The 14837-nt window shown below is 38.5% G+C and overlaps 2 protein-coding genes across 2 annotated transcripts in view; both read right to left on the bottom strand.

The window, feature by feature from the left end:
* RPF2 (ribosome production factor 2 homolog) overlaps window positions 1-12124 on the bottom strand; it is a 39682-nt gene extending 27558 nt beyond the window's left edge. The window contains exons 1-4 of the mRNA XM_042939603.1: window positions 12013-12124; window positions 9917-10049; window positions 6656-6693; window positions 363-402 (exon numbers count right to left, since the gene is read on the bottom strand). Of these exons, the coding sequence (XP_042795537.1) occupies window positions 363-402; window positions 6656-6693; window positions 9917-10049; window positions 12013-12035 (234 nt within the window). The 5' untranslated portion in view covers window positions 12036-12124. The remainder of the gene's footprint in view (window positions 1-362; window positions 403-6655; window positions 6694-9916; window positions 10050-12012) is intronic.
* Window positions 12125-13962: 1838 nt separating this feature from the next.
* On the bottom strand, window positions 13963-14157 carry LOC122220279 (translation machinery-associated protein 7-like). The gene has a single exon (XM_042939604.1). It carries the CDS (start codon window positions 14155-14157, stop codon window positions 13963-13965), a length of 195 nt encoding a protein of 64 aa, XP_042795538.1.
* Window positions 14158-14837: the final 680 nt, after the last annotated feature.

Raw genomic sequence — 14837 nt, 5'->3', positions numbered from 1 at the left:
ATGAAAGTCTTACTTCAAAAAGAAACAAACAGGGGTGCCTGGATGACTCAGTTGGTTAAGCATCTGACTTTGGCTCAAGTCATGACCTCCTGATTCAGGAGTTCCAGCCCTGCATCGGGCACTGTGCTGACAGTGGGGAGCCTGCTTGGGACTCTCTCGCTCTCCTGCTCACTCTGCCTTTCCACCCTGCCCCCCAAAATAAATAAACTTTAAAAATTAATAAATCTTACTTCACTTTCACTTTACAACAAAATTCCCTCATACAGGATGATTTCGAATTCAAAAAATCACAAATTACTAAAGGAACAGTAATTAGTCCAATCATGTATATGCTGTCTTAAATCAGAGTTTCTTGTACTCACCAATGATGTCTGATCCTCAAATGGTCTTGTAATGTTTTTCCTAAAAATATTTTTAAAAGATTACCTTAATTTTAATAATCTTAATTAGCAATTCACCCATAACAATTAAGTAATATATTAAAAAAAGATAATTTTGTAGTAGATGATCAAAAATAAAGTTAGAGGGATATTCATTCATTCAAATATGTATTTAGTGCCTATTATGTGTCACTCACTGTTGTATGAGCTAAGGATACTAGAAAACAAACAAGATCTTTGCTTTCATACAGCCTACATTCTAGTGGAAAAATAAAAATTTCAAAAAGTAATTAATTGTAGTGACAAAAATAAAATAGGGTATTGTGTTAGTTATGAACAGTGGAAAATGACTATTTGAGCTGAGATGTGATAGATAAGGAATGAGCCATTGAAAAGTTTTGAGGCTGAGGTGCCTGGGTGGCTCAGTCAGTTAAGCGTCTGACTCTTGATTTTGGCTCGGGTCATAATCTCATGGTTTGTGGGTTTGAGCCCCACTCAGCATAGAGCCTGCTTGGGATTCTCTCTCTTTCTCTTTCTGCCCCTCCCCTACTCACACTCACACTCTCTCTCTCAAAATAAATAAACATTTTTTTAAAAAAAAGTTTTGAGGCTAAGGGTATATTCTAGGAAGAAGGAACACAATAAGCAAAGATTCTGAGATGGAAACAAGCTTAGACTATTCAAGAAATGGAAAGAAGGCAAGTATCACTGAAGCTTAGCATGCAAAGGGAAAATGGTGGGGCATGAGGTCAAAGATGTAGGCATGGCCCAGATTATGTTGGTCAAGGTAAGGCCTTGTTGGTCAAGGTAAGGAATGTAGATATTAATATAGTAAAGGGAAGCACTAAAGAGTTTCAGGCAGGAGAGTGACATGACTGAACACAAATTTTCTTTTTACTACTTTTTTAAAATCATAATCATTTTAAAATTTTTTTTATTTTAGAGAATCTCTACCAGGCTCCCCGCTCAGCACAGGGCCTGATGCAGGGCTCAATCCCACGACCCTGGGATCATGACCTGAGCCAAAATCAAGAGTTGGATGCTCAACTGACTGAGCCACTCAGGCACCCCTCAAATTTTCTTTTTAAAGGACTATTCTGTCCACTATGTGGAAAGGGAATGTAGTTATGGCAAGAGAGAAAAGAATTAGCAAGAAGCTATCACAGTAATCCAGGAGAGAAAGAAATAAATGGTGTATTGGACCAGGAACACTAGTAGGGGAGCTGGAGTAGAACATGCTATCTTTCATGCAAAAGGGAGAGAAATACATATTTTTTCTTTGCTTAAATATGCATAAAATCTGGTAAAACATGTAAGAAACTATATATTTTCACTTATAATCTCTGATTTCTCATCATGTAAATGAAGTTTCCATAAAATAGTTCATAATTTTTATGAAGCAAAATCAATGTACATGATCTTAATTTTGTCCAAAGAATAAAATAAACATACAGACATGAAAATATCTGTACACATGTGAAAATGGGTGAAGGGAGTGGGAGATACAGGCTTCCAGTAATGGAATCAATAAGTCATGGGAATAAAAGACACAGAATAAAGAATACAGCCAATAACATAATAATGACAGATGGTAGCTACACCTATGATGAGCACAGCATAATGGAGACACTTGTCAAATCAGTGTTTTACACCTGAAACTAATGTAACATTGTGTGTCAACCATACTCAAATAAAACCAATTAAAATATGTATATACACAGGGAAAACATGTCAGAATGTACATAGTGCTATGGGTGATTATTCTATTATCCCAATTATCTAAGAGTAGCATGTATTACTTTTATAATCAGTAAAAAGAGTATTTTTTTTTAATGTTTATTTATTTTTGAAGGAGAGAGAGACAGAGTATGAGTGGCAGAGGGGCAGAGAGAGAGGGAGACACAGAATTGGAAGCAGGCTCCAGGCTCTGAGCTGTCAGCACAGAGCCCGATGCAGGCTCGAACTCACAAACTGCGAGATCATGACCTGAGCCGAAGTTGGACGCTCAACTGACTGAGCCACCCAGGCGCCCCAAAAAGAGTATTATTTTTAAAGATGCAAGGCAAACAAACTAAGAAAAACTACAGCATTTACGATTAACAACCATCAGCTAACTATAAATCACAAATAAGCAAATATGACCTGTTGAAAACATGGAAAATGCAAGTTAAACAAAGTATGATTTTGACTTCTTAGCTTAAAAACATAAACAAAAAGTGGGTAATGGTCTATGAAACTTGTATATTGCACTCTGCTAAAAGGACAACCTTTCCAAAAAGCGGTAATTAATATGCTCTATTGGGCATGAAGTAATCTCATGTCTAGAAATCTCACATAGGAATTAATTCAAAAGGATAATTCATTTGTGTAAAAATGGCCATTTTAGCATAATTTATAAGAATAGCAAAAAAGAAAAACCTACATTTTTAGCAATAAAATTGCTAAAATTTATAAGAATAGCAAAAAATAAAAACCATAAAATTAAGGTAAGTTATAAATTTTAGTATAACCATTTAATAGATATTATATTGGCAATGAAAATAATACCTAGGGCACCTGAGTGGCTCAGTCCGTTAAGTGTCCAACTTTGGCTCAGGTTATGATCTTAGGGTTCATGAGTTCAAGCCCTAACATCAGGCTCTGAGCTGCCAGCACAGAACCTGCTATGAATCCTCTGTCTCCCTCTCTCTCTCTCTGTCCCTCCCCCATTTTTGCGCACGCTCTCTCTCTCTCTCAAATATAAATATTAAAAAAAAAAAAAGAAAAGAATACCTAAAGGATCACTTACTAACAGAAAAATTTTAGGGGCACCTGGGTGGCTCAGTGAGTTAAGCATCCGACTTCTGCTCAGGACATGATCTCACGGTTTGTGAGTTCGAGACCCATGTTGGGCTCTGTGTTGACAGCTCAGAGCCTGGAGCCTGTCGTCATAGTCTGTGTCTCCATCTCTCTCTGCCCCTCCCCTGCTCACACTCTCTCTCCATCTCTCTCAAAATCACATAAACATTAAAAAAAAATTTTTTTTTAAAGAAAAATGTTTATAATATAAATGAAAAAGGCTTGATATAAAATTTAATGTATGTTGGGGCACCTGGGTGGCTAGTCGGTTAAGCGTCTGACTTTGGCTCAGGTCATGATCTCGCGGTTTGTGGGTTCAAGCCCCACGCTGGGCTCTGTGCTGACAGCTCAGAGCCTGGAGCCTGCTTCAGATTCTGTGTCTCTCCATCTCTCAGCCCCTCCCCTGCTCATGCTCTGTGTCTGTCTCTCAATACTACATAAACGTTTAAAAAAAAAATTTTTTTTTAAATGTAACGTATGGCAAAAACACAAATAATATTTTATTATTTTGCTAAAGAAAGAAGATAGACTCTAAGGCTGTATGTTGTATGATTCCATTTATGTAACATTCTAAAAAAGGAAAAACTATAAGGATAAGAAACAGTTCACTGGTTACAGGGGGGAGGGGAAAGAGTGGCCCTCAAGAGCACTGCACAAAGAAATTTTTAGGATGATGATATGGTTTCTGTATCATGACTGTTTCCATATCATGTGGCAGACACAGCCTAATGCATTTTTAAAAACTCATAAAACTGTACACCACAAAGAGTAAATTTTACATACTTAAATTCAAACAACAACCGGGAGAAAAGTGGAGAAAAACTCAAAATAGAATACAATCTAATAAACGAGCCTAACTGTAGTTTAAAGTAATAACACAATCGGGGCGCCTGGGTGGCTCAGTTGGTTAAGCGGCCGACTTCGGCTCAGGTCATGATCTTGCGGTCCGTGAGTTTGAGCCCCGCATCGGGCTCTGTGCTGACAGCTCAGAGCCTGGAGCCTGTTTCAGATTCTGTGTCTCTCTCTGACCCTCCCCTGTTCATGCTCTGTCTCTCCCTGTCTCAAAAATAAATAAAACATTAAAAAAATTTTTTTTAATAAATAAATAAAGTAATAACACAATCACATTAAATAGGCAGAAAAAAGCCCAACCTAAGTTACATTTGAAAACAGTATTTGAACTGGACACCCTAAGGCTAAAGACAAAGAACTGTACACACATTCTATACTTTAGTTAGTAATTTTGTTTCTTACAGGGTTAGACATTCTGAAAGTATGCACGTACTAGAAACCTACAAATCAATAAACATATTATCAATCATGAAAGCCAGGTTTCTTACTGTCAGAAGAAGCACAGTTACAAATAAGAAAAGAAGAAAGGCTGGAATGAAGTCTGTGGCAGTGGACTGGAATTGGGAGTAGTATTAAGACTCATGATTTTTTTAGGAAGTATCAGTATGAACTCAGAGTTTTTTTTAAATACATAAAATTAAATTAGATGTGCATGTATGCATGGGTTAACATGCATAATACTTATTTTCAAGCTCTGTCTGCTAAGAGGATCTAGAGACAATGACACTTCCGTAGCAACTAAGCATACTTTGTGCCCAGATCTCTGTTTTCTAAATTACCAGCCCCCAATATATGGAAACAGGGCTCCACAGAGAAGGGATTGATTCCAGAGCTTTTGCAAGGAAAAATACAAGATGAGCTTGGAGCATCGTGTGGCACCAAAAAGGAGGACTTAAACACAAGGGGCATGTTGAAAGAACATAGGAGCCACCCTGAAAGAGATCTTAATGGCAAAAGGTATAATAATTTGAGCAACAAAATAGTGACAGCATTGGATTATAACTCAAAGAATGTAAGTATCTGTAAGTCCACACTAATATAAATGAGTAATTCAACAGAGAAGAGAGAGATTTTCCTTACAAAATTCCAATTAATAAATGTAGAAGGAATGAGACAGAAAACCACCATTAGAACACCAAGAGTAATCCCTATGTAGACAACAGTCACTGATGGATGCTAAAATTAATAAGCAAAAGTGTGATGAGAAAGAGGATTATTTGCACAGTGTTTGCACAGTCTCCAAATATTTCCTCCAAACATTCACTAGTTACAAAGGGAAAAATAATAAATTTATAGTGGAGAAACCAAGCAGACATCACTTTAACCGAGGTTAATGCTACCAACATAAGACATCCTGTACTCCCTGGTATCATTTATTGAGAAAAGCACATCACTTTTGTGGTACCCTTGCCAAAAACACATAAGGCTCAATCTATTCATGAGAAATGTAAAACAAATACAAACTGAGGTATATTTTACAAAATAATTAACAAGTACTCATCAAAAACGTCAAAGTCATCAAAAAGAGAAGGACTGAGGAACTGTCACAAATGGGAGAGTAAGGAGACATGACAACTAAATGCAATATAGGATCCTGGAAGAGAAAAAAGATATTATTGGAAAAACTGGTCAAACAAGTCAAGTCTATAGTGCAGTTAAAACATTATTGTACCAATGTTCATTTCTTACTGTTGATAATTGTACTATGGTTACATAAAACATAACACTAAGAGAAGCTGGATGAAGGGTATATGAGAACTCTACTATTTCTGCAACTTTTCTTCAAATCTATAATCACTCAAAATAATATACGTAAGATTACAACCATGTAAGAATATTCAATACAAATGAAAACACAAACTAGAAAGAAATAAGTTTTAAAAATACTAATGATAAAAAATAAAAAAATAGGGGCTCCAGGGTGGCTCAATTAGGTATCCAATTCTTGATTTTGGCTCAGGTCATGATCTCACAATTCGTTAGTTCAAGCCCCAAGTCAGGCCATGCTGATACTGAGGAGCCTGCTTGGGATGCACGCTCTCTCTCTCTTCCTCTCTCTGCCCGTCCCCTGCTCACATGCATGCGTGCACATGCATGCGCTCTCTCTCAAATAATAAATGTTCAAAAATTTAAATAAAAATATAAATAGATAAAATAAATAAATAATGTTAATAGCTGTATTTAAGGAACTGTCATTTTCTCTTTTTTTTTTTTTTAATGTTTATTCGTTTTGAGACAGAGAGGGAGACAGTGCCCATGAGCAGGGAGGGGCAAAGAGAGATAGAGAGAGAGAAGAAGGGGGGGAGAGAGAGAGGAGGAAGGAGGGGGGGAGAGGTGAGGGGGAGAGAGAGGGGGGAGGGGGGGAAGAGAGAGAGAGAGAGAGAGAGAGAGAGAGAGAATATCCCAAGCAAGCTCAAACCGTGAGATCATGGCCTGAGCTGAAACCAAGAGTTGGTTGCTTAAACAAATGAGCCACCCAGGCGCCCCTGTCATATTTCTTAAACAAAGTACTTTTCTAAATCTCCCATAAAGTAATTATTACCTTTATAACAGAATAATAGGAGTTAAAATAAATCATTACTTACTTTTTATACAGAACGCCATATGGTTTTTTCAATGCATACTGTAAAACATAATTTAGTTTTCAAAATAAATTACATTCTGAAAAGCAGAGATAAAAATTAAATTGTATTATATCAGTCATTATACAAGATTACCTGGTCTCTGAATCCTATTCTGAGGTCTTCTGCTTGGCTCTCTTTTGATCACTTATCTAAACCTGTAACATAAGCTTAATATTCTGACTTAGACTACACTTTCCCAATTAAAAGTTTCTATGCCCTGAGCACCTGGGTGGCTCAGTCGATTAAGCATCTGACTTTGACTCAGGTCATGATCTCACAGTTCAGGAGTTCCAGTCCCACATCAGGTGAGCTCAAGCCCCCACTTGATGTGAACACAAGCCCCACTTCAGGTAAAAACATGAGCCCCACTTCTCTCTCTCTCTTTCCGTCTCTCTGCCCACCCCCCCAGATTCTCTCTCTCTCTCTACCCCCCTGCCCTTCATTCACTTGTGCCCTGTCTCTCAAAAAAAAAAAAAAAGTTTCTATGCCCTTTCAAAAATCCATCCAACTTAAATGATTTCTTTCATTTCTTTAAATTCTACCTATTCTATTCTTTCCAGGAAAACAATTTGAGAGTAGAAAGAAAAGCAAAAGAAAGCAGATAAAAACAAATCCTATTGGGGCACCTAGATGGCTCAGTCAGTTAAGCGTCTGACTTTGGCTCAGGTCATGATCTCATGGTTCGTGGGTTTGAGCCAGACCCATGTCAGGCTTTGTGCTGACAGCTCAGAGCCTGGAGCCTGCTTCGGATTCTGTGCCTCCCTCTCTCTCTGCCCCTCCCCTGCTCGAGTTCTGTCTCTCTCTCTCTCAAAAATAAATAAACATTAAAAACATTTTTTTAATAAATAAATAAACCTATCAAGAAAAGCTGACAAAATTGAAATAATGTTATCTGGAGATGAGAGAGCTGAGAAACAGTTACAATGAGGGCAATAAGAACTAGAGTTTAAATTCAGCCCTTAAAAAAATTCCTGTCGAGGCACTTGGTGGCTCAGTTGGTTGAGTGTCCAACTTCAGCTCAGGTTATGATCTCACAGTTGGCGAGTTCGAGCCCCGTGTCGGGCTCTGTGCTGACAGCTCGAAGCCTGAAGCCTGTGTCAGATTCTGTGCCTCCCTCGCTGCCCCTCCCTCGCTCACGCTGTACCTCTCTCTCAAACATAAACATTAAGAAAAAATTTTTTTAAGTTCCTGTCGTTCAGCCCTCTTTTCATTTTTTTCTTATTTCTTTCCATTCATCCACTAATAATCAGTTGTTACCAGTATGATCAGTTCTGCTCTACTATAAGGAATAACAAAGATCTAAGGCATTACCTTACATTAGGGAAAGGAGTAAATGAGGGAAACAATGAAAAGGAAAATGACTGACTATCAGAGCTGATAGATAAAGGAAATCCAGCAGTAAAACCTATCTTTTAAGTACTAAAACTTTTTTTTTCTTTTTTTAAGTTTATTTATTTGCTTTAGTAATCTCTACACCCACACTGGGGCTTGAATTCATGACCCTAAGATCAAGAGTCACATGTTCTTCTGACCGAGCCTGCCAGGCACCCCTTCAGTAGGAAAACTTTTTGGTAATTCTTGACCAAATATTTCCCTGCCTTGGTGTGATGCACACTAGCACAGTGACAACTCAAGAATCATCAATATGAATGTTAACTACTGTAATAACCTGTAACATTGTGCTATTCTTGGAACTTACTTAAATACAGGGCCAGAATCCTATCAACACAATGACACTGAGAAGGATGAGCATGTATTAGATTATTCAGTTATCTGAACTATTGTGTTTAACAAACGTCAACAGTTTAGTCAAGTTTAAAAATCAATTATTTAGTTGATTTAACTCAAAGAATCTATCTGCTGTATCCAAGGCCTAAATAATCAGCCACTTACTAGGTATCTCCATGGACTATGCATTTCATTCACTGATTAAATATTTACTGAGCACCTACTGTGTGTCACACAAAGGGCTAGACATGAGGCTACAGAGGTAGGAAAAACATAAAGCTTTTAACTTCATCACTTAACTGAACATATTACTTTTCTCTTCAAACCTGCTCCACATGATATATTCTCTACTTGCCATTATCACTTATCAAGAACCCAACCCAGAAACCTGGGAAGTTCATACTTCTTACTCATGCCCAAACTCTTCTACCCTCATCATCTACTCTCTCTGATGATCTCTCATTTTCACTGGCACCACCACATTCCAGGTACTCATTACCCGGCTGAAAACAATGGTTGAATCAGTTGCTACATTTGCTCTCAGTTTTCCCTGGTCAAACTGATTAAAAGGACTGATCATACCTGCCACCTCCAATCTTTCAGCGGTTCCTCAGATCTTTTACAACAAAGCTCAATCAAACTCCGTGTTGCTACCTGATCCCTGCATGTTCTTCTAGCTCCATCAAGCCCACTTTCCTTTAGCCATCCCCAATTATTTGCAGTTCCCCAAACACATCATATGCTCCTTCACGTTCCCTTTTGCACAAGTTTTTTCCTCAACCTTGGAAGACTTTCTGCTTCTCCTCCTCTCCTCCTCCTTGTTCTGACTCCTCCTTCAAAATGAAGTGTCTCCTCTGGGAAGCCCATTCTGTGTATGGCTACCCCTATGGGATTTTAACTGCCTCCTATCCTAGCCTCTACATGCCTCCAGCACAGCAGTTAATTCAGTGTTATAATTTCTTATTTGCCTGTCTCCCTCATTAAGCTCACTGAAGGGACAGACGTGTCTTATGTAACTCTTAATCCTCAGCACCTAGCGCACTGCTTGGCGTTGCTGACGGAATAAACAGATAGTGATATGCAGTTATTTCACTTTACAAACTAGAGATGTTCCTTAAATGTGGGTAAACCAAAGTCCAGTCATTGAAATCAGTTCAAAAGGAACAACAACAAAAGGAACAACAGTAGTTGCTTTAAGGAAAACCAGTGGATAGTGTCTTGCCATGGCAAATTATCTCCAACTTGAGCTTTTTTCTAAGGCAAGGCAAACTTATCCACGTATCCAGCAGCCCAAACTTGTATGCTGAAAATTTCCTAAAATGATTCCAATACCATTTAAAAAATAAGTGTATAGGGACATCTGACTAGCTCAGTCAGTAAAGTGTGCTACTCCTGATCTCAGGGTCGTAAGTTCGAGCCCCACAATGGGTGTAGAGATTAGTTAAAAAATAAAATCTTTCAAAAATAAAAATAAAAAAATTATTATATACATACCACATCTCTAAGTACTTGTGTCACCAGTAAATTTGCATTTCCCCCTTTAATCAGCATAGCATTTTTAACATTTTCACTAAGTTTCGGTTCTCTCTTCTCAAGGAATCTCTTGGCTCGTTTTGTTTTTGGCTTTCTGTTTGGAAAATCACAATTTGTAACAACTTAAAACATTTTCCTCATAGTACAAAATCATGACTTTACTAACATGCAAATTCTTAAAAATCAACAATTACATAACATTTATCAGTTAGGATTCCACCACTAAACAAAAATCTCACTTTTTAGGGAGATATTAACAAAAGGTATTCAGCTATTACTATTAAGTAAGTGTTAACTTTATTTTTGATTTTTTTTAAAGGCTTTCATTTTTTTAATATCACCAACATTCCTTTATTACTGTTTTTTCTCTAAACCTTTCATAAAAAAAAAAAAAAAGACTCAATGAAGACTGTTGCTATTTTTATTCCATCATTTTTCCTTCAGCCTTAGAGCAAACAGCACTCTTACCCTAACACAAAGCATTGCACACCAACTAGTGATCAATCTGTGGACAGTTACCAAACACAGGGAGGCTACTCATTGTTTATCTTTCCTATAGGTCGTAGACCTACCGGGAAGTATACACTATCCCACTCCAACATCACAGCTGAAAAAGTCCAACATTATTGCCGCCAACTGGGAATAATAATGACTGACACTTTTATAGAGTTACCTTACTAAGGCTTATCTTCACCAAGACCCTACCACACAGGTAAAATTATTATCTTCATTTTACAGATGAGGCAACTGAAGCCAGAGAGGTAAATTTGGCCAAGGTCACACAACTTGCAAGTAAGCCAATCTTCAAAATGAGCAAAATTTAAAAACTCATCTCGACCACTGTGCAAAATATGAAGGGAAAACAAATTCATTATTCTGACTTTATGATGTGACAGCAGGAGTAGAATGGTTTTATACAATTCTGTTCAGAGAAATTCTGTTCTGCTTCCACTATATCTTGCTTTTCCAACAGTTCTTGGCCATCTACTGAAAGAATTCCTCCTCTCTTAAATAACTACGACCCACCATCCTCCTTTCAGTCCTGTGGACACTTTGAGCAGGAAAAGAAAAACGCAATATACACACACTTCATTTATCAAGCAGAGTTTAAAAATTCTCCTGCAGACAAAGTGTTAAGCAATATAAATAAAGCTTCCAATCACTTACTGTTTGATAAAGATACACATTATTTATTAAATCAAAAAATATTTAGTATGTCTTATGGCAAAAAACAGTGCTCTATATTTCATGTGGTTTATTACTTCTCACTAACCAACTAATGCAAATAACATCCTCTATGTTGTATCAGCTGTTTGTTCCCCCATCAGATCATAGTCTTACTCATCTTTGCAGTCCCCATACCTAGAGGAATACATAGCAGATGCACAAAATTCTCTGAATGACTAAAAGACGAATTTGTTTTGATTAGATGTTAATCCAGGCAAATCCCAAGAAATAACAGCAGGACTATTCAGAAGACCAATAAATATTTTCTGAACGCATTTAAAACAAACATCAACTCAAGGGAACAAAAAAGTAATGAACATTTCTACGTGCTGTAGCAAAGGCTTTACGTACATACGTTCTCGCCAGTAATCTTCACAGTTCAATGAAGTACGATTATTACGAACGCTATTATACAAAGTAAACTGAGGTTTAGGGGGATTAAATGGCCTAAAGTCACAAAGTTTTGTGAACGCGCCCGGACTGTCACCTACATCTGTCAGATTCCGAGGCCTTGTGCTCATAACCATTCATTCGACCACCTTCCTCACGCTTCTCGGGAAACCAGGACTTTTCTAACTGGCTAGAATAAAAGCGGCGAACACCTCCGTGCTACCGCCTGGCAGCTCCCACCAGCCGGCTTCCCGGCACTTCATCGCCCAGCGAGCTGCACTACTAGAGACCTAGGCTAGCGGATGGATCGACCCACCACAAGCCAAACAGCGGGAGGAACGAGAGGAGTAGCCCAGGTGGAGAGGAGGTTTTTTCACTCGTCCCCACCACACGAGTCCCACTCCCCAACGTCCCCCAGAGAAGGGACCCAGCGCACTTACACAACTCGATCCAAAGCGTCCATGGCTACCGCAACACGAACCCGGAGAACACACGTGCACAGCGCGGTTACGCGAGATACGCCAGTGGCCCGGAACAGGCGGAACCGGAACTTGAGCGTGGCGTCACTTCCTGGGACCGCCCCATCATGGATGCGTAGGCTTTTTTTTCCCCCCTTCTCCCTTTAATGAAATTGCGCCCCTTTCCCTTGGTAACAGATTTTTGCCTTGGCTTTTAGCCGGAAATTAACACTTTAGGTAACATCGTCTATAGCAGCTTGATGGACGCGCCTGTGTGTATACCTGGAATAAGGTATTCAGGGACCAGATGTTATTCTTCTGGGAATCTCCCAGAATGTCAGAAAGGTTCACATGGTAGGTACTCACACAGTGAGTGAAATCAATGTGAAATATGCACTATTGACCGAACTGTAAGCTCAGTGAGGCAGAATTTATAAATACTGCAGTGCCCGACACATAAAAGGTGTGCATTGAAAGTTAACACTATGGATCTTCATTTATAGCCCCAATTTTTAAATTGCTATATAATTCATATGCCATAAATTTTACCCCTGTAAAGTGTACGTTTCACTGGTTTTTAGTATATTCACAAAGGTGCAACTATCACCACATCTAATATCAGAACATCTTTATCACCCCAAAAGGAAACACCCACCCTATCAACCCAATAGTAGTCACAACCCATTTTCCTGTGTGGTAACACACAGGCTGTCAGCTACCTAAGCTTGAGGTCAAGCATGCCATGCCCTCTTTTGCCTCCTACAGAATTGACACAAACTTGGTGGTAAGAAATCCCAAGCTCTTCAAGAGCTGGCTTGGGGTGCCTAGGGGCATCAACGTCTGTGGCCTGGCCTCTGCCATCACACTGATTTGCTGACTTCCTCTGTCCAAGCCAGACCATTACCCTACACCTTCTTTTCTTCAAAGAGTTTTATAATTTCAGCTCCAACATTTAGGCCTTTGGCCCATTTTGAATTAATCTTTGTATATCATATAAGATAGGAGATCCAACTTCATTCTTTTGTATATATATGGATATCCAGTTGTCCCAGCATCATTTGTTGAATAGATTATCTTTGGGGTGCCTGGGTAGCTCAGTGGGTTAAGCAATGGGACTCAACTTCAGCTCAGATGGTGGTCTCATGGTTTGTGGGTTGGAGCCCCACATCAGCATGGATCCTGCTTAGGATTCTCTCTCCCTCTATCTCTGCCCTTCCCTGCATGTGCACGCACAAACTCTCTCTCTCTCTCTCTCTCTCAAAATTAATTAATTAATTTTTTTTTTAAAGATTATCTTTGCTCCATTTTATTGCCTTTGCTCCTTGGTCTTAAATCAGTTGACTATATTTATGTGGATTTATTTCTGGGCTCTGTATTCTGTCTATTAGGTATTATCTATTCTTTTGCCAATTCTCACTATCTCCATTATAGTAGCTTTATAACAAGTCTTGAAGTTGGGTAGTGTCAGTCTTCCTACTTTGTTTTTCAATATTGTGTTAGCCATTCTAGGCCTTCTGCCACTGCATATAAACTTTATTTTTGTTATGATTCTTTTTTACAAAAGTTTATTCTTAAATGTACAAACGGATCTAAGACAACACTTGATTCTAGCTATAGGTGGCAACAGATACTATGACAAGGAATCCAAATGTTTGAACAGGAATGGAATTTAGGATCACATTGTCTCGGGGCGCCTGGGTGGCTCAGTCGGTTAAGCAGCCGACTTCGGCTCAGGTCATGATCTCGCGGTCCGTGAGTTTGAGCCCCACGTCGGCTCTGTGCTGACAGCTCGGAGCCTGGAGCCTGCTTCGGATTCTGTGTCTCCCTCTCTCTGACCCTCCCCCGTTCATGCTCTGTCTCTGTCTCAAAAATAAATAAACGTTAAAAAAAAAAAAAAAAAGGATCACATTGTCTCAGGCATAAAAAAACAGCTTACTTTTTGTCAGTTTTCTTAATTCCACCTGTGGCCAGGAGGCCCATCCCCATAGCCTTTGCTTTTAGCTCCTTGAGTTTCTTCTGCTCCCCTTTCTGTTTCTGCTTGAGTGCCTTATCTTCCTCATCTGTGTCCTTGGCCTGCTTCATGGGCTGCTTCAGGGGCTCCTTCTTGCCACATTCATGGTCAGACATGGCACCTGACACCCCTTCCCCAGACCCTGCCACCAAAAGCTCCTCCATATAAACTTTAGAATCAGTTTGCCAATATCCACACAATAACTAGCTAGGATTTTGATTGATATTGCATTGAATCTATAGAGCAAGCTGGAAAGAACTGATATCTAGACAATGTTGAGTCTTCCTTTCCATGAATATGGAACATCTTTCCATTTAGTTCTTCTTTGATTTCTTTCATCAGAGTTTTTATAGTTTTCCTCATATAGATCTTGTATGTGTTTTGTTACATTAATACCTAAACTTTTCATTTTGGGAATGCTAATATAAATAGTATTATGCTTTGTTATAATGAGCACTGGGTGTTGTATATAAGTGATGAATCACTGAATTCTACTCCTGAAACCAATATTGCACTGTATGTTAACTAACTAGAATTTGAATAAAAATTTAAAAAGAAAAAATAAAGCTTGAATTATTTAAAATAGTAATGGTATAAAAAACAAATAAAAAATAAAATATTAATAGTATTGTGTTTTAAATTTCAAATCCTATTTGTTCATTGCTGGTATATAGGAAAGCAATTGCTTTTTTGTGCATTAACTTTTACCCTGCATCCCTGCTATAATTGCTAATTAGTTCCAGGAGTTTTTGTTTGTTTGTACATGCTATTTTCCACATAGATGATCATGTTATCT

The sequence above is a fragment of the Panthera leo genome, chromosome B2 (genome assembly GCF_018350215.1).
Source record: "Panthera leo isolate Ple1 chromosome B2, P.leo_Ple1_pat1.1, whole genome shotgun sequence".
Lineage (NCBI taxonomy): Eukaryota > Metazoa > Chordata > Mammalia > Carnivora > Felidae > Panthera > Panthera leo.
This window is presented reverse-complemented; position numbering and strand designations above follow the sequence as displayed.

Excerpts from the sequence above, each read along its gene's own strand:
- LOC122220279 (XM_042939604.1), bottom strand. The coding sequence starts at position 14,157 with ATGTCTGACCATGAATGTGGCAAGAAGGAGCCCCTGAAGCAGCCCATG.